This window comes from Ostrea edulis, chromosome 9, assembly GCF_947568905.1.
Source record: "Ostrea edulis chromosome 9, xbOstEdul1.1, whole genome shotgun sequence".
Classification (NCBI taxonomy): Eukaryota; Metazoa; Mollusca; class Bivalvia; order Ostreida; family Ostreidae; genus Ostrea; species Ostrea edulis.
The window spans coordinates 34958294-34981799 of NC_079172.1; the positions used below are offsets into that span (position 1 = coordinate 34958294).

General features: G+C 37.9%; 2 protein-coding genes across 2 annotated transcripts; one reads left to right on the plus strand and one right to left on the minus strand.

Moving 5' to 3' along the window:
- Positions 1–3830: 3830 nt before the first annotated feature.
- Positions 3831–5492, minus strand: LOC125659524 (uncharacterized). Its single transcript, XM_048891209.2, has 2 exons — positions 5176–5492; positions 3831–5009 (listed from the first exon to the last, which is right to left on the minus strand). Exon 2 carries the CDS (start codon positions 4792–4794, stop codon positions 4261–4263), a length of 534 nt encoding a protein of 177 aa, XP_048747166.2. The 5' UTR covers positions 4795–5009; positions 5176–5492; the 3' UTR covers positions 3831–4260.
- A 1709-nt stretch (positions 5493–7201) lies between these two features.
- On the plus strand, positions 7202–10947 carry LOC125660341 (uncharacterized). Its single transcript, XM_056148983.1, has 2 exons — positions 7202–7415; positions 8640–10947. Exons 1-2 carry the CDS (start codon positions 7376–7378, stop codon positions 10826–10828), a joined length of 2229 nt encoding a protein of 742 aa, XP_056004958.1. The 5' UTR covers positions 7202–7375; the 3' UTR covers positions 10829–10947.
- The last annotated feature ends 12559 nt before the right edge of the window (positions 10948–23506 follow it).

A 23506-nucleotide genomic window follows, 5' to 3' on the forward strand; every position in this document is an offset into this window, starting at 1 on the left:
AATTCAGCACCATGCACCGATCTGTTCATAATTCAACACCATGCATTATACAACGATCAGTTCATAATTCAGCACGATATACATGTATTATACAGCACCATGCAACGATCTGTTCATGATTCAACATCATACGACGGTCTGTTCATAATTCAGCACCACACAACGATCTGTTCATAATTCAGCACCATACATTATACAACGATCTGTTCATAATTTAGCACCATACAACAATCTGTTCATAATTCAGCACCATACAACGATCTGTTCATAATTCAGCATCATACAACGATATGTTTATAATTCAGCATCATACATCGATATGTTCATAATTCAGCATCATACATCCCTCTGTTCATAATTCAGCACCATACAACAATCTGTTCATAATTCAGAACGATACAGCGATCTGTTCATAATTCAGCACCATACATTATACAACGATATGTTCATAATTCAGCATCACACACCGCTCTGTTCATAATACAGAAACCATACATTATGCAACGATCTGTTCATAATTCAGCACGATATATTATACAGCACCATACAACGATATGTTCATAATTCGACATCATACAACGATCTGTTCGTAATTCAGCATCATACAACTATATCTGTTAATAATTTAACATCATGCAACGATCTATTCATAATTCAACATCATGCACCGATCTGTTCATAATTCAGCACCATGCACCGATCTTTTAATAATTCAGCACCATACATTATACAGCGATCTGTTCGTAATTCAGCATCATCCAGCGATCCGTTCAGAATTCGACATCAAACAACTATATATCTGTTCATAATTTAACATCATGCAACGATCTGTTCATAATTCAACATCATGCACCGATTTGTTCATAATTCAGCATCATACAACGATCTGTTCATAATTCAGCACCATACAATGATCTGTTCATAATTCAGCACCAGCACAATGCACCGATCTGTTCGTAATTCAGCATCATAGAATGATGTGTTCATAATTCAACATCATACAGCGATCTGTTCATAATTCAGCATCATACAATGGTATGTTCATAATTCAGCACCACACAACGGTCCTTCGGATGAGACCGCAAAAACCGAGCCCTCCTAGCTCAAAGGCCGTAAGCGTATAGTGACGAGTTGTATTACAGCCAATCACTTGTCTGTATATAGTGACGAGTTGTATAAAAGCCAATCACTTGTCTGTATATAGTGACGAGATGTATTACAACCAATCACTCGTCTGTATATAGTGACGATCCCGTGGGGATCCGGGTTAGAATAGGTCCTCACTACCCCCTTGCTTGTCGTAAGCGGCGACTAAATGGGGTGGTCCTTCGGATGACACCGCAAAAACTGAGATCCTGTGTCACAGCAGGTATCCCTCCCTGCTCAATGGCCATAAGCGCCGAGCATAGGCCTAAATTTTGCATCCCTTCACCGGCAGCGGTGACGTCTCCATATGAGTGAAATATTTTCGAGAGGGACGTTAAACAATATTCAATCAATCAATATATAGTGACGAGGTGTATTACAACCATTCACTCGTCTGTATATAGTGACGAGCTCTATGACAGCCAGTCACTCGTCTATATATAGTGACGTATTGTATTACGACCAATCACGCGTCTGAATATAATAACGAGCTGTATTACAATCAATCATTCGTTTGTATCGTTTGTATATAGTTATGAGATGTATTACAGACAATCACTCGTCTGTATATAGTGACGAGTTGTATTACAACCAATCACTCGTCTGTATATGTGACGAGATATATTACAGCCAATCATTCGTCTGTATATAGTGACGAGATGTATTCCGACCAATCATTCCCCTGTATATAGTGACGAGTTGTATGACAGCCAATCACTCGTCTGTATATAGTGACGAGATGTATTACAGTCAATAACTCCTCTGTATATAGTGACGAGTTGTATTACAACCAATCACTCGTCTGTATATGTGACGAGATATATTACAGCCAATCATTCGTCTGTATATAGTGACGAGATGTATTCCGACCAATCATTCCCCTGTATTATAGTGACGAGTTGTATGACAGCCAATCACTCGTCTGTATATAGTGACGAGATGTATTACAACCAATCACTCGTCTGTATATAGTGACGAGATGTATGACAGCCAATCACTCGTCTGTATATAGTGACGAGATGTATTACAGCCAATAACTCCTCTGTATATAGTCACGAGATGTATTACAGCCAATCATTCGTCTGTATATAACAAACCCGTCTGAATATAGTGACGAGATGTATGACAGCCAATCACTTATTTGTATATGTGACGAGATGTATTGCAACCAATCACTCGTCTGTATATAGTGACGAGATGTATTACAGCAAATCATTCCTCTCTACATGAATATAGTGACGAGATGTATTACAGCCAATCACTCGTCTGTATATTGTGACGAGATATACATGTATTAAACAACCTAACTAGATGTTCCGTAATATCTTATATCTACAGTTTCAAACAACCCACTAGTAACGCTATGTCCCGTAACATCTGTTACCTACAGTCTTAAACAGTCTAACCATATGTTCCGTAATATCGTATATCTATAACCTTGAACTACCTAACTGTACGTTTCGTAAACCCTGGTATTGACAGTCCATATTTTAGTAATTACACGTTCGATTTCCTCCACAAATTAATATGGTCTCTGTACTGATCACTAGCCATTGTGGTTCAGAATTCTTTATTGTGTATGCAATAGTAAAATGACTGTGGGACTACATCACTGGTAAGGTGTACGCTTGTACAAGGTTGAACTGATATGTGTGCAAGGAATCAGTGCAAAACTTTGTAAACAACAAAGAATAGAAAAATGGGGCATAACTCTTACACAAAAAGCAAGTCGTTCCTAGAATTATTCATGTATAACACTACAGTCTCTGAATCCAATTGGCTTTACAGAGACCAACTACAAAGGTGCTACAAAGGCAGGTGTCAGGTTGGTTGGTTGTTTATTGTTTAATGTGCCGCTCGAAAATTGTTCACTAATATGGAGACTGACAGGAGTCATGGGACCGCTTTAGTTTCTCATTATTTCTTAATCGAAGCCACGGTGTGGGAGGTGTTCCTGGATTCATGAACATTTAGCAGCGGGAACGCGTGTCTAGATCGCTTTTATTGAATTTTTAAATTTTGTCTGTCAATTGTCAAGCATACATTTCATTATGGTAAGTAGAAATCGTTAATTGCAAAATTTTGATTACAAAATGTGCCTTACATTGTATTTATTGTCGTATGTGAAGAAAGGAGATACGTTCGTACCCAACACCATCTACAGAACGAACCCCGCCCCTAGTTCCAACAATATGCTCTCTGTACCAGCATGTTTAATGCACTTGGCCTAATTACGACATGATTATCAGGCATGCCCAGGTATTTAAGACGAATCATTTGTCATATCAATTGTTATCCAAGAGATTGATAAAAACTGGAATCTTGATTGACATTAATAAATGCGCTCCATCTGACCGCAAATCATTACGCAGATTAGGGCTGCCGCTCCTTATTTGATTAGGGCCGCCTTATTTTCTCTGTTTGGTATTCAGTATGTGGTTCTAGTGTTTACATCAATCTGTAAAACCGATTTAGAGAGGATGAAACGTGTTTTCTTAAAATAGAAAATTTCATATATGATCTATAAATATAAAATCTAACTTTAATCTGTGTTGATTTCTTTACGCAGTTTTGTATTCGACAGCCTAGATATTCAGTAAATGTATGAACTGTCGAGGTTGTTTACCCTTTGAGAAATCTTAGATATGCTTATTTCTACAACATCAATTACTTACAACAAATGCTTTAGTGAATTTCAATTCATTTCAATATATTTTACAAAGTGTGATCCTTGATAGATTTCATAGATCCATTCGATGGTTATATATATGTTGATGTGGCAATCTAATTTAATAACATCTTTGATCCGCTTCGTTATCGTGTAGCGACATAACAATAACAGAGCGGATCAAAATTCTTATTTTAATCAGATTGGTTTATGTGGTGGTTGATCCATTGTGATCGTAAATTGGTTGATATGATAGAAGATCCGTTGATGTGGTGTAGATTAATTGACTTGGTGGTAGATCCGTTGATGTGGTGTAGAGTCGTTGATATGGTCGTAAATCCGTTGATGTGGTGATACATCCGTTGATGTGGTGGTACATATGTACTTTAGTTGATGCGGTGGTAGGTCCGTGATGTTTTCGTAGATCTGTTGATGTATTGGTAGATTCATAGATGTGGCAGTAGGTCCGTTGATATAGTGTAGATTTGTTGAAGTGGTGGTAGATCCGTTGATGTGGTGGTATATCCGTTGATATGGTGGTATATCCGTTGATATGGTGGTATATCCGTTGATGTGGTATATCCGTTGATGTGGTATATCCGTTGATATGGTGGTATATCCGTTGATATGGTGGTATATCTCTTGATGTGGTGGTATATCCGTTGATGTAGTGGTAGATCTGTTGATGTGGTGGTATATCCGTTGATGTGGTGGTATATCCGTTGATATGGTGGTAGATCCGTTGATGTGGTGGTATATCCGTTGATGTAGTGGTAGATATGTTGATTTGGTGGTAGATCCGTTGATGTGGTGGTATATCCGTTGATGTAGTGGTAGATCTGTTGATGTGGTGGTATATCCGTTGATGTGGTGGTATATCTGTTGATGTGGTGGTATATCAGTTGATGTGGTGGTATATCCGTTGATATGGTGGTATATCTGTTGATGTGTTGTGGTCGTAAACCCAGTAATGAAGTCATGTATCCATTATTGTGGTTATAGACTCCTTTCCTATGTATCCACTGATCATTTGAAGCCCTTTTAAGCTATGTATCCACGAACCCTATCGACTGACTATTTGAGCTGTTTCTCCACTGATCCTTTAAGCTTTTGACTGATTGATATATTTCTCCACTGACGTTTTGTGTATCCAATAATGTGGTAAGAAGTAATGCTGGAGAATCAATGAACATACCTAAGTAGAGAAGGTAATACAATTGATTCTTGTTTTATGTTATGGGTCAGAACAAACCCTTAATATAGCTCAGCAGAATTTACTAACAAAAGGCAATTAAACAATTAATAATATTTATTTACTATTAATAATTGAAAGAAAATCACAACAATAGAAAAATACTTACGGTAGTTGAACAATAAATCCGAAGAGAATCACGCACACAAAAATAGTAATTCCAAAATCATAGTTCCCAGTATAATAATCCAGAAGGCATAAAAAGTGTCTAACCAGAGTTTTTTTTATCATAAGAATCGCAGTGTATATATAATAGGAATGAATTTTCTAGTACCATCTTGAAAGACAATGATGCAACCATTACGTAATATTTCTACTAAAAATAACATGAGGTCTGGAACAATCTAGGTCACAGGTGTCAATAAGTAAACAAAACTCTCTAGAATAATCTAAGTCAATTTAGTGCAAATATATTAATAGTACATAACATTTAAAAAAAACATAAAAGAAAGGTAAAGGGTTTTATATGTAAATATCGAATATCCACACAAAATTATACATGATTGTTAGACCGTTTTTGGCAAACTGATTTTGACTACATATAACTCCCTTTACCTGATCAAGATATAGGGCTTACGGCGGGTGTGGCCGGTCGACGGGAGATGCGTGCTACTGGGAGCCTGATCCCACCTCTGGTGTGTCCAGGGGTCCGTGGTTGCCCAACTCTCTATTTAGTATTGATTATAGAAGTTATGAGATTGACCATTGTTCGTTATCTTCATCTTTATAGAAGTTATGAGATTGATCACTGTTCGTTATTTTCACCTTTAATGTATATGTCACCGTCTCTCATAGACATGAAACCAGAAGGACTGCTTCTATCTCGGAATTGCAAGATATTAATTTCTAATTAAAACATACGCCATCGTCTTGATAATAAGTTCGGAATAAGACGTGCAATTTTGTATTATAAAGTTACGACAATCTGATGATTGTCGTAAGGTAAGACAAGTTACGACAATCTTACGATATTCACAAGATAAAGACAACTTACGAAAAATTTACTATTATCATAACATAAAAACAAGTTACGACAATTCTGTGATTATCATTAGATAAAGACAATTTCACGATTATCTTAAGATAACGACAAGTAATGACAATTTTACGATTATCATAAGATACAGACAATTTTACGATTATCGTAAGACAGAGACAAGTTATACCGTCCGACAATTTTTCGATTATTGTAAGATTTACTATTATCGTAAGCAAAAGACAAGGTTCACGAAAATGTTAAAGTGAGAACTTATGACAGAAATTTGTCTTCAACAGACCTTAATCGTAAGATGGATTGGTGAATTATGGGACTGTAAACACAGGTTAACAAAGAAAATACATGCATGTACAGAAAACCATGTCGACATTCATGAGGCAATACCGCAATTGTATTAACTAATGCATTGCCCAAAACAATTATGTGACCAGTTAACAAGTGCCAGCACTATCTGCAGCGGGAACAGCGGGGAAAATTCCCTTAAACATTCTAGCGTATTTTACCGGGTCGTATTTGTGTTTTCAGGGCTGGGATAATTTCTTTGTGCATTGTCAATATCGAAGCGCTTTCATTCTAGTGATTGTCAAGAACAGATATGTTTGTGACATTTTGCGGTTGTTTGAAAACGCTTTGAATTTAAGAAAGCAAAACCTTTATTTATTTATAATGAATAAAATATATATAATGTAGTCGAATCGGGAATGAAAACCTTTGTAACATACACGGTAATTACCAAAATTTTGTTTCTTTGTGATTTGTTTAATTCACCGAAAAATGAAATCTCAATTTGAATTTGTCCATTGATGTCAATATACATCAAATCGTCTATTTTGGAGTAAAAATTCCCACAGATGCACTAAATGACAATTTGAAAATACTTGTTAACTCAGTGACACCCCATTCATTCTGCAGTATTATTGTCCGGCAGTTCTAAGTATACCAGTGTATAAGATGTAATGGATCTGTTTTCGGGAACATTCATCATTGAAGATACAACAATTCCATTTCTGTTGCCTCACTTCCAAAACCATTCAAATAATTCTCTCTCCGAAACCAAAGATAAACTACCATTTGTGTGTTACAGTGCACAAACACGCCCTTCAAAATCCGACAATCCATTATCTGTTGCCGATAATAAGAAATTATTTAAATTAATCGATTGTAAATCATCATGAAAAAGTAGATGTGTATTGTATCTAATTACGATGTAATTTATGACATAACGAGACGTATCGAGGATGGGGTCTTTGCCATAAATATTGAGATTTGATTGAACTGCGACCACACGATTGGGATTTGTCAAGCTTGGAGAATGGAGTCGCGGTGGATTGTTATCTGTCTGGTTCTGCAATGTGAGTATTAAATTTCAAGTAAGAGAGAGAAATAGACAGAAGGATAGGTAGAAAGACAGAGGGAGGGAGAGACAGATGAAGTTAGAGAGAGAGAGAGAGAGAGAGAGAGAGAGAGAGAGAGAGAGAGAGAGATGAAATGTAACTATGTAACTATCTTTTGATTTAATATGCAAAAAAAAAGTATAATTTAAAAAGCAGGCAGTACTAGGTTGAATGGAAAATATCTGGAGGTGGAAAGGAGCATCCCGAGACGATCTACAAAAGTTTTTTCTTCATTTACTAGCATTTAGAATATTCTTGATAAAGCATTGTAGTGACCAAAAAAATATTAGAAAAAATATATGATAATAATAATAATAATACTACAAAAAACTAATATTTGTTTTTATGGTTAGATGATGGTATTGTCTTTTCCGTCGTAACCGGTTTAGGTGCCAAAATGTCATTTGGAGGTAGACCCGTAGTCTCCCCACATAAACTCTAGTTAGACAAATTATCTGTGTTAACGATCACGCTGGCGTAATCAAATGAACAATTTGACGAAATAAAGAATTCGTTTTAGAATCCTAGACATACGTAGATGCTTACCATTTATAGGTTAAATATGACAGAGTAACCTCCAAAGCACTTTGCTCATTTAATATCTTTATTAATTACAGATATTGATCAAAGACATGGCCACAAAATGGCTAATTAATAGTACATTTATAGAATAATTTAGCGATAAAGACAGTGATCATGTATAGGTGGGGAAATATATGTTTCAAAACCGATGACTAATTAAAAGCAACGCAACCCGGAACATTTCTAAATTAAAAATGCATGAATATTTAACATCGTTCGCACGCGAGGTAAGGCAACAAAGAACGTCAATAGATGACGTGTTTTTAAACGATTCCTCTTCGAGGAAATTCAATGAAAGACATATACCAAAGTAAACAAACAAATATGAACTCGTAAACCCTAGAAATATCTAGCAGTATCTTGAAATGAGGCGGATCCAGAAGGGTGGCGGTACTGGGGTGGGTGTGGGTCCAAACCCGTTTAGATAGAATAACTGTATTCTGTTTTATTAAATTTATAGATCTAGACTTTACAAGAGAGAATGCATGATGCCGAAATATGCGACACTGTTTATGTACATGTGTATAGACGCTCTTTTGCTCTGGTGTACATTGATAAAGAGGATGAAAAATGCATCATGATTTTCCCTTTTAATTACAGATGTGTATGGACAGGGTCCCGGGCAGGGAACAGATCCCCTGGGGGACTTTAACTTTGATGCCTTGTTGGCAGAACTCGGCCCTTTACCTGGCGGATCCTCTCCTGGGAGACAAGGAACTTTAAAAACATCCTCCCCTGGAAATTTAGGATCCGCAATATCAGATATTTCAAAGCAAACAGGACCAGGATCCGACTTAAACTTGGAGGCCGCTATTAATGACATTACCAAAGAGCTCGAACAAAACTTCGCAGCGGATCCTAGTTTACAGGGACTCATGACTGGCAATTCTGGAGATTTCAGTAATTTTGATGCTCTTTTCAAAACGTTCGGAAGCGAAGCCACGGGAACCGCCAACGCCAATGCTCTTGGAAAGACGGGGGGAGGTGCAACACCATCTGGTATTTCTTCTGACCTACTGGGGTTTAGTTCGGGAAATAATGCCCTACCTGGTGGCCAATCGTTCTCGACTCCAAACAGTGGAACGGAAGGCATGACAATGGCGAATATTCTGGGTCAAGATACTAGTAATTTCGGTGGTGATATTCCCAAATCCTTAACAGACGCACTGACCAACATTGGAGGATCTCAATCTGCCCCTTCTCAAAACTCTGTTGGAAGAAGTGAAAATAGCATAGTTGAGCAAAACAAAGGAAGTATTCAAGAAATGTCATTTCCGAGCATCAGTGAACTGTCCTCACGTTCCTCCGGATCGGCGGCGGATACAAATGAACTCACCAATTCCTTTCCGCATGACCTTTTTACCCAAACAGTGAACTCCCAGCCGGCATCTCCACAGACAGCTAACACCGGCTCTGCTAGATCAGACAGCCAAACCAAAAACACTCCCTTTCCTGCCGCCACCTTCGAACAGAGCAGGTCACCCTTCACGGCACAGCTTCCTGATCTTAACTTCAGTCCGGACGCCAATAACAATCTCATACAGCCGGATAATCGCGGAGCTGGACGAGACATTTTTGCTCAAAGCAGACCGCCCGTACCCTCTCAAATTCCAGATTTTGACAGCAGAAACAGTTTTGTTTTACCTGATAATTCTGAACAACAGACGCCACCTTCTCAAACCAAGAAATTGCAAAATTTGTCACCTTCTGAGCTTCGTCGTGCGCTTGCGGAAGTAAATAAAGAAATAGACAAACTTTCCGCTCCTCTGCAGAACAGACAAAATCCCGGAACACCGAATGAACCAGCACGGATGAGGAGTTCTAGGTCGCAGGGTGGACTCGAATTAGGTTCAATCGCCCAGCGGTTTACCGGAAGAACAGGAGCAGATACATCATTTACGAATGCTTTTGAATTACCACAGTCAAGATCCCCCTCCCCTGTTGGTTTGGCAGGTTCGACACCATCTGCAGAATCAGCGGCGCAGGACCCTCGTGGACCAGAAGGACAACAGTTCGTTTCAGGGGTTTCTCCTCAGATTGACCCCTTGAATGCTATTCAGAGTGTGGGAGAAGGAATACCGCTTGGAGTACCCCCCGCGATACAAAGATTTCCGGGAAATTTCGGCAATCAATTTATCGGTCAGGGTGTTCCAATCCCCGGACGAGGTGGGGGGTTCCAGAATCCGCTGACCCCTAGCTTTATACAGAACCGAGGACTTCCAGGTGGTGTTCAAACGAATCTCCCACCTAACTTTATCAATCCAAATCGGTTAGATATCCCGGGAGGAAGATTACCAAGGGGGCCCTTAAGGTCAGGCTTACCTGGCCGGATATTCAATGTGCCAAATACTGGTTCTGTAGAAAGAAGCAATCGAGGATTTAACGAACGAGAATTCCAGTTTGGTCAAACTAGAGGACGCGATTTATCGCCAGATAACCGTATTCTGCGAGGAAGAGTTCCAGGCAACAGACAGCAACGCCCACGAAATCCACCTCGTGAAAGGCAAGGCGGGAACAGGTCTCTTAACAGAGATGTCAATAGTATACTTAACTCGGTAAGAGAACAGAGATCACGTGATAGAAATCCATTCGACTTCCGTCTCACGAGACATTCTTCTGATAGTTCAAGAAGACGATCGACTGATTCACGTGGGAGAAGGAGATTACGATTGAATGGCGTGACGATCAGACAACATCGTCCATCAGATCGAGACAGACATCGGAGAAGACAGAGAGGACGCAGTTCTCCTTCCGCTCGGAGACAGAACTTCCGGTTATGGTGGTCATAGTTCTGTATAGCAGAAGACAATTGGTGTGATTGGTGTATGTGTGTGGATGGGTTCTCATATTCTAATATTTTTTGTTATTGTATGTGTTACTTTTTTATATTAAATATATTTGAAATATATCTATGATTATTCTTTAAACATAAAATTTGCAAAAAGGTCTGAGACAGATTTTGAAACAGAAAACAAACTTAAGACATTTATTGTGTCTTTACCCAAAAGCGGATGCACGTCTCTGGAAATTATAAATCCATTTGTAGATGCGGTTTATTATCACATGGTTTAATAATCGTTTCGCAATACACGAAACAGGTCGTTCTATAATCAAAAGAATTAATTTTAAAAAAAAAAAACAATCACGTTTTCAGGTTAAACCAATGTGTCAAAATGGCATAACCATAACTAAATTACACAAATCCGACACAAATCGATCTATTGATCGATAACACAATTGATTGATAGAATATTGATTGTCTTGTCAAATGACACACATTTTTCTCGCGCTGATGAGTCCCATGCTCTGAGAGGTAAAGTTCAAATCAACCACAAGTTAGAACTGAACGTAAAACATTTTGATAAAAAAGAAGTTTTTGTGTCAAATCATTGGTTGACATCGTTTTTCTAGCATCTCCACTACAGTACATTCTAATCTAGGTTCAAATAATACTAAATATTCAATCATGAAATGCTCATGTGTATTTCCTTTAGTTGTTTACATTGGGTACAGTGTGACATTATTAGCTTATGTTTGTTTTGATTACTTTGTATTTAATACATTGCCTTCTACCTTCCGGTAAAGGTTTATATAATCCCACTCAGCCTGCAGCCCAATCCTGGTATTTCAATTACATATTATAATAGAATATATTTTTTAATTTCCAATGCTTCATTTATTTAACGAGGATTGCAAACTAGGAATATGCTGTGCCAGAAACCAGGAAGAAGAAAATCATAACATTTCCTGTGTCTATGACCCAAAAGCGGACCCGTGTCTCTGGAGATTTAAATCCATAATTGTTTGAAATAATTCCAAAGCCTTTCAATGCCTTCACAATGAAAGCAGATTATTAATTAGTAGCAAGAAAATATATCAAAATTGGGATAAAAATAATTATTAAACTGACAAATTCTTATTTTACAAACATGCACTTTGATGTTGCTATATTGTTTTCATGCGTTGTGATGCTTGGTAAAAATACTGTACAGAACCCGCAACGTTATTCTTGAATTTCTACCATGCGTGTATCCTACCGTAACGTGCATGTATCCTATCGTATCGTGTATGTAGGGAGTTGGGCAAACACGGAACCCTGGATATACCAGAGGTGGAATCAGGTGCCTAGGAGGAGTAAACATCCCCTGTTGACCGGTCACACCCGCCGTGAACAAATAATCACGGCTACGTTGCTTGAGAAGAGGTTATTTGATATTTTCCCTATATATCCTAATATAAAAGTTTGACCCACCTGATGTGGCCCCGCCCCACTCCCAGGGATCATGATTTGAACAACTTGGAACCTCCACTCAATAAGTATGTGGATTTAATTCAATTTATTTTTTTCTGGTCCATTTCTTCTTGAGAAGATATTTTTGAAAAGATTTTCTTTCATCACGTGGATATCTTGGTTTTGATTTGGCTGTAAATGCATGGATTATATATCTAAAATAGCCTTCTATAATCGGATCAGTCGATGTTAATGTAAATATAAACAATGAAACATGTTTTTGTTGTTTTTAATGACCATATTGCAGGAGGAGGATGGTGATCGCCAGCAACTATCCGACAAAACTGGTGTCCTTCATACCCCAAAATTGATAAACACAACCACACATACTTAACAATGACAAAAAGGAAAGCCTCTAAGAGGAGACAAAAAACCAGGATAGTTGCTAATAACGGTACATGAATATTATAACTGTTAAAAAATAAGATCTGATGCCATAATATGTAATTGCACGATAAGATAAATACGGTTAACCACCTAATTTGTCAAACAGAGGTTTTGAGGATTCATCTGGAACTTTGCAAATCCAGTTTTTGGTAGCTCGTTTCTCTCTTGGTGTGTATTCCCGGTGAGAAAGCAATTCATAGTTGGTGAAATGTATGCATGGTATAAAAGACCTTTCTTGTATTCAATGGTAAAATCGAAATACCTTAATTTACATAAGGTAAATAATTCATAAATAGATTTACATACTTAATCTACATGTTATAATGAAGTGATTGATCAATTTGAACACTAGGCAGTTTTTTGGCTTCAACATATCAAGTATTTATCTCGAGATATATAAATGTAAGACAGCGTTATCTAACTGTTTTCTCCCCCCCCCCCCCCCCCCCCCATGCATTGTGATAATTTCTATGTCATTGTCACATTTTTAAAATGAGTGAAACTAAATGTTTGGCTTTGTACACCTACATCTGAAATTGATCCGAGTGAGGTTAATATTTCAAATTAAATCTAAGTTGAGCGTAGAGGAAATTCGAACAGGGAACACGTGTTGCTGTGGATTTCTTACAGCAGATATAATGAGCTATATAGTTTTCCATCCTAATTTACTTTTGAATTCTGCAACATACTCTCTAGTCGTATGTTTTTATTCCTGCTTCAAACCAGCGTCCAACATTATGACCTTTGCCCTCCTAAAACCGCATTTAAAGAAGTGAACCTGCGCTGTCCAGTTTCCTCAAACTCTCGAGTCGTGATTTTCATCAACAAATTCATTGACTGTATACAGTTTAAAGCAGTACCAGTTGTATAACAGTATTTATTCAACTATCCAATTCATTCTCGTTAGAGAAGTCGAGAGGCATAGCCTTCATCGAAAATTGTTTTCAAACATTTAACAGTAATGCACAAAACTGTCACAAGGAAATCAACACTTACTTGCTTTTAATCCATTTTCAACATGTCCCTTGTCCCGGATTTACGTTAACTGGTCTTGGGAGCTGTCACAATAGGGGGCCAGTTAAGAGAAAAGAAGGCTGACGTAATCAGAGTTGTGATTTAAACCCGGGACAGGGGCATGTTGAAAATGGATTAAAAGCAGTAAGTTTTGATTTCCTTGTGACGGTTTTGTGCATTGCTGTTAAATGTTTGAAACAACTTGTCTATTGCTTAAATCCAGGCACATCCGAGCCAAACGTCGGTTGAAGCATAAATCGTCACCGACTCCGGCATTTACACGTTTTCCAGAATCTAATCATGAATGCTTGCGAAGAGAAGTCGATGTAGGTTATGTCTCTCGACTTCTCTAAAGAGAATAATATCCAAGTATGTAACAAATAACATTATCGGTATAACTGATATTATCCCCAAGATCTGAAGAAAAATTAACATGGGAATATAGTTTGAGAGCATACCTACAATGATCATTTCGTATGAACTGCCATTGCGTCGTATACATGGTGAGAATGAGGATTTCCACCGGAAACTGACGTGAGTAACTACACGTGTCGTTTGTTTTAAAATATTACGTCGTTTCATGAATCACCGAGTATACTCCAAAATGCGGGGTGTAGGCTATGTTGTGATCGGGGTGTAGGCTGCCGATTCGTTTTTGCCTAATACATGTATCTCAATTTATGGATATATATCGCAGAAACGCATATGGTTACGGAAGGAAACATTAATTCAGGAATATATGGAAACAAATATATCCACTGTACACTTTATATTTTTATCAAACACCTCAACACAATTCCGACGATCGGGGCAAGTTTGGCACAACCGGGTGTCTATGATCAAATACCAGGACAACGCTTTGTTTTGTCAGCAATAATTACGTATTATCTGTAAATGTTTATGCATATGCTGCCAGTGAATGAAACTAATAGTATTCAAAGATATCAACGAAAACCTAATGTTATGCATGGGGTGTATGCTACCAGATTTCTTTTACAGATAATTAGTACGGAATACTCAATTTTTAAGCATACTGATTGTAGTATAGTACTTATATATTTGTTGTTTTATAGAAAAGTACATGCATTTGTACTAGCCTAGTTTATTGAATGAAACAACATTACATACATGTACATGTATACAATCCATTTACACGTGGTATATGTCCTGAGTGTTATTTATAAATACGTATTAAATTTTTATCCACCGTTGCTTTGCAAATGTTCTTCTAAATGAATTGTCTAAACTATGGAAGCGTATTAGTACCAGATTTTTATTTTTACAGATTAAATTGTAAATTTTACTGATTAAAAAGTAAACAGATTAAAGTGTAAAATATTTTTTAAAAAACCAAATATTTAAAACGTGGCACTAATATGGTTCCGTAGTAAATTTGGCAGAAAAACGCAAATTACATGTATAAGCAACAACTATATAATCATGTTGTCTTACACCTCTTCATTCTAACTAATATGTTGTACAGTGTGACCGTTGAGACGAGCGAAGCCCATTAACATCTTGCAACACGACTTTTATCCGCCTCTTCATTTAACGCGGGAAATATAACGCGCTTGGTGTAAACAGTTACAAATTGTGACCTTAAATTAGCTGCAATGTTTTTTCTTCTCTCAAACCAAGCAAAAACAAAACGTTTGAAGCTATGAGAAAGCTTGTCTGGAATTTAAAAACGTTAATTGTACTTTCTAAACAATCTAATCATTTTAATTACGGGATTGTCAATGAAGTATACCGCAGTGACGGCGACATTTTTCCGGAGGCATTATGGGTAGTCCCCATCATTTTTCAGCTGATGAAGAGCAAACCACGTGACTCAATTGCGTAATCATTGGAGCGAGCTCGTCGTGACGCGAGCTTCGCGACGTGAGCTTCGCTCGCTATAATGAAAATATACTAAATGAATATATATATATATATATATATATATATATATAGAGAGAGAGAGAGAGAGAGAGAGAGAGAGAGAGAGAGAGAGAGAGAGAGATGTTTTCTACAAATGAGTGACGAAAGACGGAAAGCGAACATTGTAAGCTAGTATATGGGGATACGTTTGATTCCATTATACCTAAATATACTTATAGAGACCATCTTATACGTAATCCACCAACATGTTCTTGTTCTTCATCTTCTTTCAACTATAGTCCAGCTGGACATGTCATTACTGGTGATGTTGATATAGTTAAAAATGAGGACCTCAAATCACTAATTCTAAAAGGTCCTAAATACAGGAAACCTCGAGCTCGGTCTTTTAATTGGCGGCAGAACTTCATCTCTATTATGAATTCTGTCGAAGATTATGCCAGACGATGGACTAACTATGAAAAAGAAGAACTTGATACATTGTCAGAATGGGTTAAAAGCATAAGAGGGATATTAAAATCCCGCATTAGACACATGAAAACAAAAGTACGTACCATCTATCCTTCTGTGTTTAGTAAACCAGAAGTGATAAAAGAATTAAATAGGTTACATGAGGAATATGTTTTGGTTCCAGCTGACAAAGCTAGTAACAACATTGTCTTTGTTTGTAAGGCTCATTATTACAACTGTATTTTAAATGAACTTGGCATTAATTCCACTTTTGGTAATCATACTTATACTCCAACTGCCCTTTCAAAAGATGAAATTCTTCAAAACCATGCTTCAGTTTTAGACACATTTAATATCCCAGTCAATGAGTCGAATGAATATGAGTTACCTTACCAATACTGGATTCCTAAACTGTATAAAACCCCTTACAAACTAAGATACATTGCTGGATCCAGTAAGTGCTCTACCAAGCACCCATCTTTGCTCCTCACGAAAATATCAACAGGTGTGAAGGAGAAACTTCAAACTTACTGTGCGACTACATATGCCAGAAGTGGTGTTAATCAAATGTGGATTCTAAAAAATTCCAAAGAACTTTTAGTATTTCAGCATTTCGCAAATTCTATGGTCGTTAGATAGTTCGTCAATACAACCTCGCATTGGGTCAAATGCTGTCTGACGTGTTTCATACCGATTGTTCAGCCGTTCTTGGCTCACTGATTTTGACTGCGGATAACTCCGTTTACCTGATCAAGATATAGGGCTCACATCGGGTGTGACCAGTCAACAGGGGATGCTTACTCCTCCTAGGCACCTGATCCCACCTCTGGTATGTCCAGGGGTCCGTGTTTGCCCAACTATCTATTTTGTATTGCTTATAGGAGTTATGAGATTGATCACTGTTCGTTATCTTCACCTTGCATCATACATGTACGACTAGCTACATGTAGTATATTGTATATATTGAAACCAACTGCAGTATTCATATATCAAAGAGGTATGTGGATGCATCGTTGAATATTTTCTCAGATTAATTTAATATCTTTTGTGGCTCGCATTGATTTAGTAACATTCTTAAAAAGATTATAATTTATCAGTTAGTTTCAAAATCGTAAATTTTCCATTCCTCCATGGAAATAACCAGAACTATATTTGAAAGTGAAAAATAAAATCATATCAAATGTCTCACTTCATCGGAAGTACGGACACAATGTAACGCTTAAACATGTAAACTTATCCCATGTCATTACTCATCATTTTTTTTTTTTTTTTTTTAGATAATGGTCTTTTTAATTCAACTACGATGCTCCAGAACTTTTTGATAATATCAATGGTACACATTACCTCCCCTCCCCCTTCCCCCATGCATCTTTCAAACCACTATTTTTTTTTCGATATGCGAAAGGAAGAATAGAGTGAAAATGGGTCTCTTTTTGAAGTAGAATAGATCTAGATCTATCCATTGGATAAATTTTGATTGATACTGCAAATGTTAAATGTTTGTGAACATTTTTTTTTTAGTTTTTGTTATGTTTGGGACACGTCCGACGTGAGACTTATAGCATTGTGTTGCGACTTGTGTCGTTTTGTCCGGACCACTTCCACTTAGGCTACATTCAGTGCCCTTACCCTAATATGGTTAGACAAAGAACACAATTAAGCTTAAGGTGTGATATGCATAGCCATGATGACGACAAAGCTGACCTCTAAGGGTGTATGGCCATTTCGTGTGTGTTGTGTGCTGATTGGGTTAGTAACGTGAAACAAAAGCAATTGGGCACTGATGGGTTCTGTACATAATAGTAGGCAAACATTTACCAGGTGTTAATGGATTGTATATGTAACCAAAGTCTTTCTTTCAAAGTTTCATTCAACAAGTATAGCTTTTTAACAAAATTTGCCGTCTTTAGGAACAACCTTATACAGTAAACTGATATAAGTGTATGATATGTTTTAAATATTTATATTCTTATTAAATGACCACATAATCAAACTTTTCTAAAATGCTAAATCTTATATGAAATCAAGTTTGTACTAAAATATAGAAAGCATTGTTTCTTTTCAATCTCAAAAAAAAAAACAAACAAACAAACAAAAAAAACAGTGTAAAGCAGATGTTTAGCGTGTTTAATTTTTCACACAAGAAACAAAGACTACATACTAAAAAGCTGAAAATTGTCAAAATTTTATCAATTTTTTTTTAGAAGGTTTGCGTGCAGAAAAGACCATTTCTGTTATTTGTTGAATTATAGAAACGTTTTTGATAGTTGTCATGAATAAGATTTAAGGAATGAATATATTATCTTTTCGGTGGATGGAGGGATCCACGAACCAAAAAGACGGAAAACTGCATTATTGCGCGTAGCGCATGATGCAAAGTTTTCCGTCTTTTTTTTTTTCGTGGAATCCCTCCATCCACCGAAAAGATAATATATTCATTCCTTATCATTTAAATATGTAAAGCATTGAGTTTGAATGAGAAAACATAATCGAGATTATTTGAGTTTATATCAAATAGTCCGTATTAATTTTGATACACCCTGTAGGTCGGGCTACGTGACTTTAGCGGTTAGATGGTACAAGTTAATTTGTATGCACTACGTCACACTCGGTACTCCCTGTGATCGAACCCATTCATTACACTTTTTCCAACCGAAGCAGCAACGTGGTTCTTGTATTAGAGGCGGAAACCAAGCACGTGGCCGAAGTTTTTCTCTCCCCTTTTTGGATTTATTCCCTACACATAGCTTTTTGACAATTTTTTCCTGCATTAGGAATGCCACTTATAAAACGAGCAGCGACCCAGAGATCCCCGGCCAGGGGGGTCGGGATGAAACGTAATCGTCGGACAACAGCTCAACTCCGGGAACGAAGTCCAAATCACACGGCCACACCTTGGACGGATCGACTAGCCCCTGTAAAGGGGCAGCCACAGCCCCCTGAGGAGGTCCCTCGATTCCCAATCGATAATACATGTACACCGGATAACCCGGGTGAGTCTTGCAATTTTTTGTTGAACCAAGCGGCATATTTACTCTTGGCTTTACCTTGTCAAATTACATCTGCATGCGATGATATCGGCAGTCATGTCTCGCTTAAACTCAAGCAAAAAATATGGGAGGGGGGATTTATTGATCTGTCTGTCCTACTCAAATCTGCTACGGAATTGGAGCAGTTTGAGTCCCACGGGGATTTACAACTTGTCAATGACAAGCTATGCGTAGTCAAGCGCCAACTTAACTCCTTTTTGAGCATTGAAAAATGGACATCAGCCTTCATGATTTACATGAGCATTGTACTTCAACATAGTCAAACGGCCCAAGAAATGCTTAAGTACATGCGAGATATAAGGCTTGCAGCTAATCGTTCACAAAATTGGCAAAAGTATGACGACCAATTCCGACTCCGTAAGGCCTCCAACCCTGCTATGTCTTGGGGCAAAATTCACAGCGAATTCTGGTTGATGTACATAAACAACCAATCAAATTTCTCTCACCCCTAGAAGGTGTCAAGCGGTTTATAGGTGTCTCAATATATCAAGACTTCCTATATCTTATTATTTTCAGCAGCCTTTTCATTGGCATTTTTACGGTTTGCGCAGTCAGTAAGTTTTGTCATCGTCGATTCCACAAGTTTCTCAAAACCAGCTAGGTCAAGCGTGGTATTTTCACATAGGTCCAAGACCAACCAAACCGGCAAACCCCTAGTTTGTCAAATTATCTGCCCAACACTACTAATTAAGGCATATTTATAGCCCCCCCCCCCCTCCCATTACTTATATATTGCTCTTTTCATGCGGATGGCACTCCTACGACACGTTTTCAGTACCTAGAACATATTGGCATGATGCCCATAGTTGCATGATAAAAATTCATGGCTAACCAAGTTAGAGGTTTGTACATTGGACACAACCATGTCATCAAGGCTACTGAGATTGAGTTGTTCCGAACAGATGGCACTCGTCTGTATGTCGGTCCTGGGAAATCAATTATTTCTTAACAATATCAAGCGGCCTTGGAATTTTTTCTGTTTTTTTTTTTTTTTCTTTCTTTTTCTTCAAATGTCAAGGTTTTTCTTACCCGCCGCACAAGTAATTTATCATTTCGTGCTTGTTGCTGTTTGCCAATTGTGCGTTTACTGTAATTTTTGTGCAACTCCAGTTTCAAGTACTGTGGTTTGATCAAATGACTTATTCTTATCCATGTAATTCTTTATTCTGCCCCCCTTTGAAAAAGAGGGGGCATATTGTTTTGCACCTGTCAGTCGGTCGGTCGGTCTGTCTGTCGGTCGGTCTGTAGACCACGTGTTGTCCGCTCAATATCTTGAGAACCATTCACTTGATGATAATGATATTTCATATGTGGGTTAGTTATGAGTAGAAGAGGATCCCTATTGTTTTTCAGGTCAAAGGTCAAGGGTCAATCTACTCTGGACATAGGAATATAATGTCCGCTCAATATCTTGAGAACCCTTTGCTTGAAAGACATCAAACTTGGCACACTGGTACATCCTAAGGAATAGAGAACCCCTATTGATTTTGAGGTCACATGGTCAAAGGTCAAGGGTCAAACTGGACATAGGAATATACTGTCCGCTCAATATCTTGAGAACCCTTTGCTTGACAGACATCAAACTAAGTACAGTGGTGTATATTCAGGAGGAGATGACTCCTATTGATTTTGAGGTCACGTGGTCAAAGGTCAAACTGAACATAGTAATATACTGTCCACTCAATATCTTGATAACCTTTTTGCTTGACGGACATCAAACTTAGTACACTGGTATATTTTCAGGAGAAGACGACCCATATTGATTTTGAGGTCAGAAGTCAATTGTTGAACTGGACATAGTAATATCTTGTTTCCTATATTTTAAGAATTGTTTGCTTGATTGACACCAAACTTGGTACACTGGTACAACATAAGGAGTAGATGAACCCATATTGTTATTTGGGTCACATGGTCAATTCACTCTTGACATAGGAAGATATTGTCTGCTCAATATTTTGAATTGATGATACTACATGTACTATCAATTAAATGATGTGTGTGTGTATAACCCTTTTCAATTTTGCACCATGGGGGGGCATATGTGTTTTACAAACATCTCTTGTTGTATTTTGAGTTTCACTCAGTTTTTAATCCTACAAGTTTTTTGTGGGGGACATTGTTCCAATGTCTGTGGCCGAACTGGGGAGTCGGTAATGGTATGTGATGACTGTTTCTGCTCCAAAACCTGGTTGTTTCCCCCACCTGCTTCTAAAGCAGGGGGCAATTTACAGTACTAAAAGTCGTACAAGTTAAAACAAGTAAACTAATAGTGGGGCCACCACCGGGGACGGTTGGGCCCACATCCACCTCACTTCAGTGAGGGGATGCTACAGTCTGATGCATGTTTGGGGCTTATGTCCAACATGATAATGTACATACCAGGTAGCACTGCAGGAGACAGGGTGAGAAGGGCGGGTCTCGCTTACCTCCTTAGAACGCTGGCGTCCGTTCAGGTCTGGGCACTGAATGTTTTACTCGGGCCACCCAGCGTACCCCTTACAAGTTAAGTTAAACTGGCTCACTGGGCGACTCCCCAGTTACCCCACAAAAGTTTCACATGCGGCCGATATTGTCCATTTCAGTATATCCCGGATGTGTCATTGCTGTTATATGAATAAATTGGTAAATGTTGCTTGTGTCTGTTATTCACTGCAATGAGTCATGGACTGTTATTACAGCCAGTTATTTGGTTTTATCTATCAGGCGGATTCTTTAATTAATATGATTTTAGTTCAATTAAAGATTTATTCTTGAACTACATTATATGACGCTTCGAAATTGGCGTAGTAATTTATGAAAACATCAACTGAAAATCGGTAATGGCGGCTTCCACGAACTGTTTACTTTTGACTCACAAACAGGTTCCCTGTGAACTGAAAGGTGCAGCTTTGAAAGGATGAGTTAGAGATGAATCCTGTGGATAGAAAATTGCTGGAACTTTGGTGAGTGGAACTGGCATTCACCTCAATGTTCGATGTCGGTACGAACGGTAAGCGTGGGACATGTGCATGATGTGTCATGCGATCAGAGACCAGGGAAGTAGGGTTCTCTTGAGGGTTTCTACGGTTTCCAGGGGGACGAGTGAGTGTTGCAGAGGGTCTTGCAAGTTTTGCTAGTGAATTACTAAGGCATTGCTTTTGATGGTCACTGCAATCCTTGTTATAACTGCGTACGGACGCCTCGTTTCGGTGCCCACTCATGAACATACTATGTCGGAGTTCAAAACCGTCGTCGTTAAAGGTTTGAATTACAGTCGCTCTGGGACAGTGTGCGGTGTAATTTTGAGAGCATCCAGAATTTCTAGATATGTCAGACATGAATTTCGAAAACTGGTACGCTTTGACAAGCTTTGCTGTGAACCACACTTTCTCTGATTGTGGAGACGCCATTGCAGCTTTGGAACAGTGATTGAATAATGATGTGGCATTCGGGTCTGTGACATGAAGAAGTTGTCGTAGGGTGCGAACTGGACAACTGTCATCCCCGGTTGAGTACATTCGATTATCCTGTGGAGCATCAGATGTGTCGAGACCACCCAGCCAATTCTTTTACTTGGTTTCATGGGAGTCATATTTATTTTATTTTGTATAATGAATTGTTTATTTATCATATATTTTTAACGTGTTAATGTTTTTATTGAATGAATTTATTTGGATCGATAGAGTTGTTAAGTTCTTTTCAGGATTCCCAATCTATAAATAGATCTATAAATAGACCATTCAGGGGAATCATCACCATTCCAATAGAAAGTAGTTCCGGTCATTTATTATTTTATTTTTGGGGGTATACGATATTCATATGATAATTCAACCAATGTAAAGTCGTGTAAACATGTAAAATTAAATGATTAAAATGTCAGTTTCATTATGTTGCAATTTTTCTTCTTTTTTCTCTTCATTTTATCTCTCTCTTTTAAGATTGAAAATCCTGTAAAACTGTTAAGTTGTGCGTAACTTAAATCATCACGAAATTATCTCCCTTACGTTGAACAGAATAAATCAATGAAATAAATTAGAATTTTCACATCATACATTTTCTACCAATCACTAAGGAGAGGAAGTGCATTGTCCGAGGACTATAAGATACTTCAACTATACAAGTATAGCTTTATAACAAAGCTTGCTGTCTTTAGGAACAACCTTATATAGTAAACTGATATAAATGTATGATATTTTCATTGATTGATTAAATATTGTTTACGTCCCTCTCGAAAATATTTCACTCATATGGAGACGTCATCATTGCCGGTGAAGGGCTGCAAAATTCAGACCTATGCTCGGTACCTACGGCCTTTGAGCAGGGAGGGATCTTTATCGTACTACACCTGCTGTGACACGGGACCTCGCTTTTTTCCGTCTCATCCAAAGGACTGCCCATCTAATCGTCTCTCACGACAA

Coding starts and splice junctions, on each gene's coding strand:
- LOC125659524 (XM_048891209.2), bottom strand. CDS start 4,794: ATGACTTCATTACTGGGTTTACGACCACAACACATCAACAGATATACC.
- LOC125660341 (XM_056148983.1), top strand. CDS start 7,376: ATGGAGTCGCGGTGGATTGTTATCTGTCTGGTTCTGCAAT. Junction 7,416..8,639: donor TATCTGTCTGGTTCTGCAAT/GTGAGTATTAAA, acceptor TTTTAATTACAG/ATGTGTATGGACAGGGTCCC.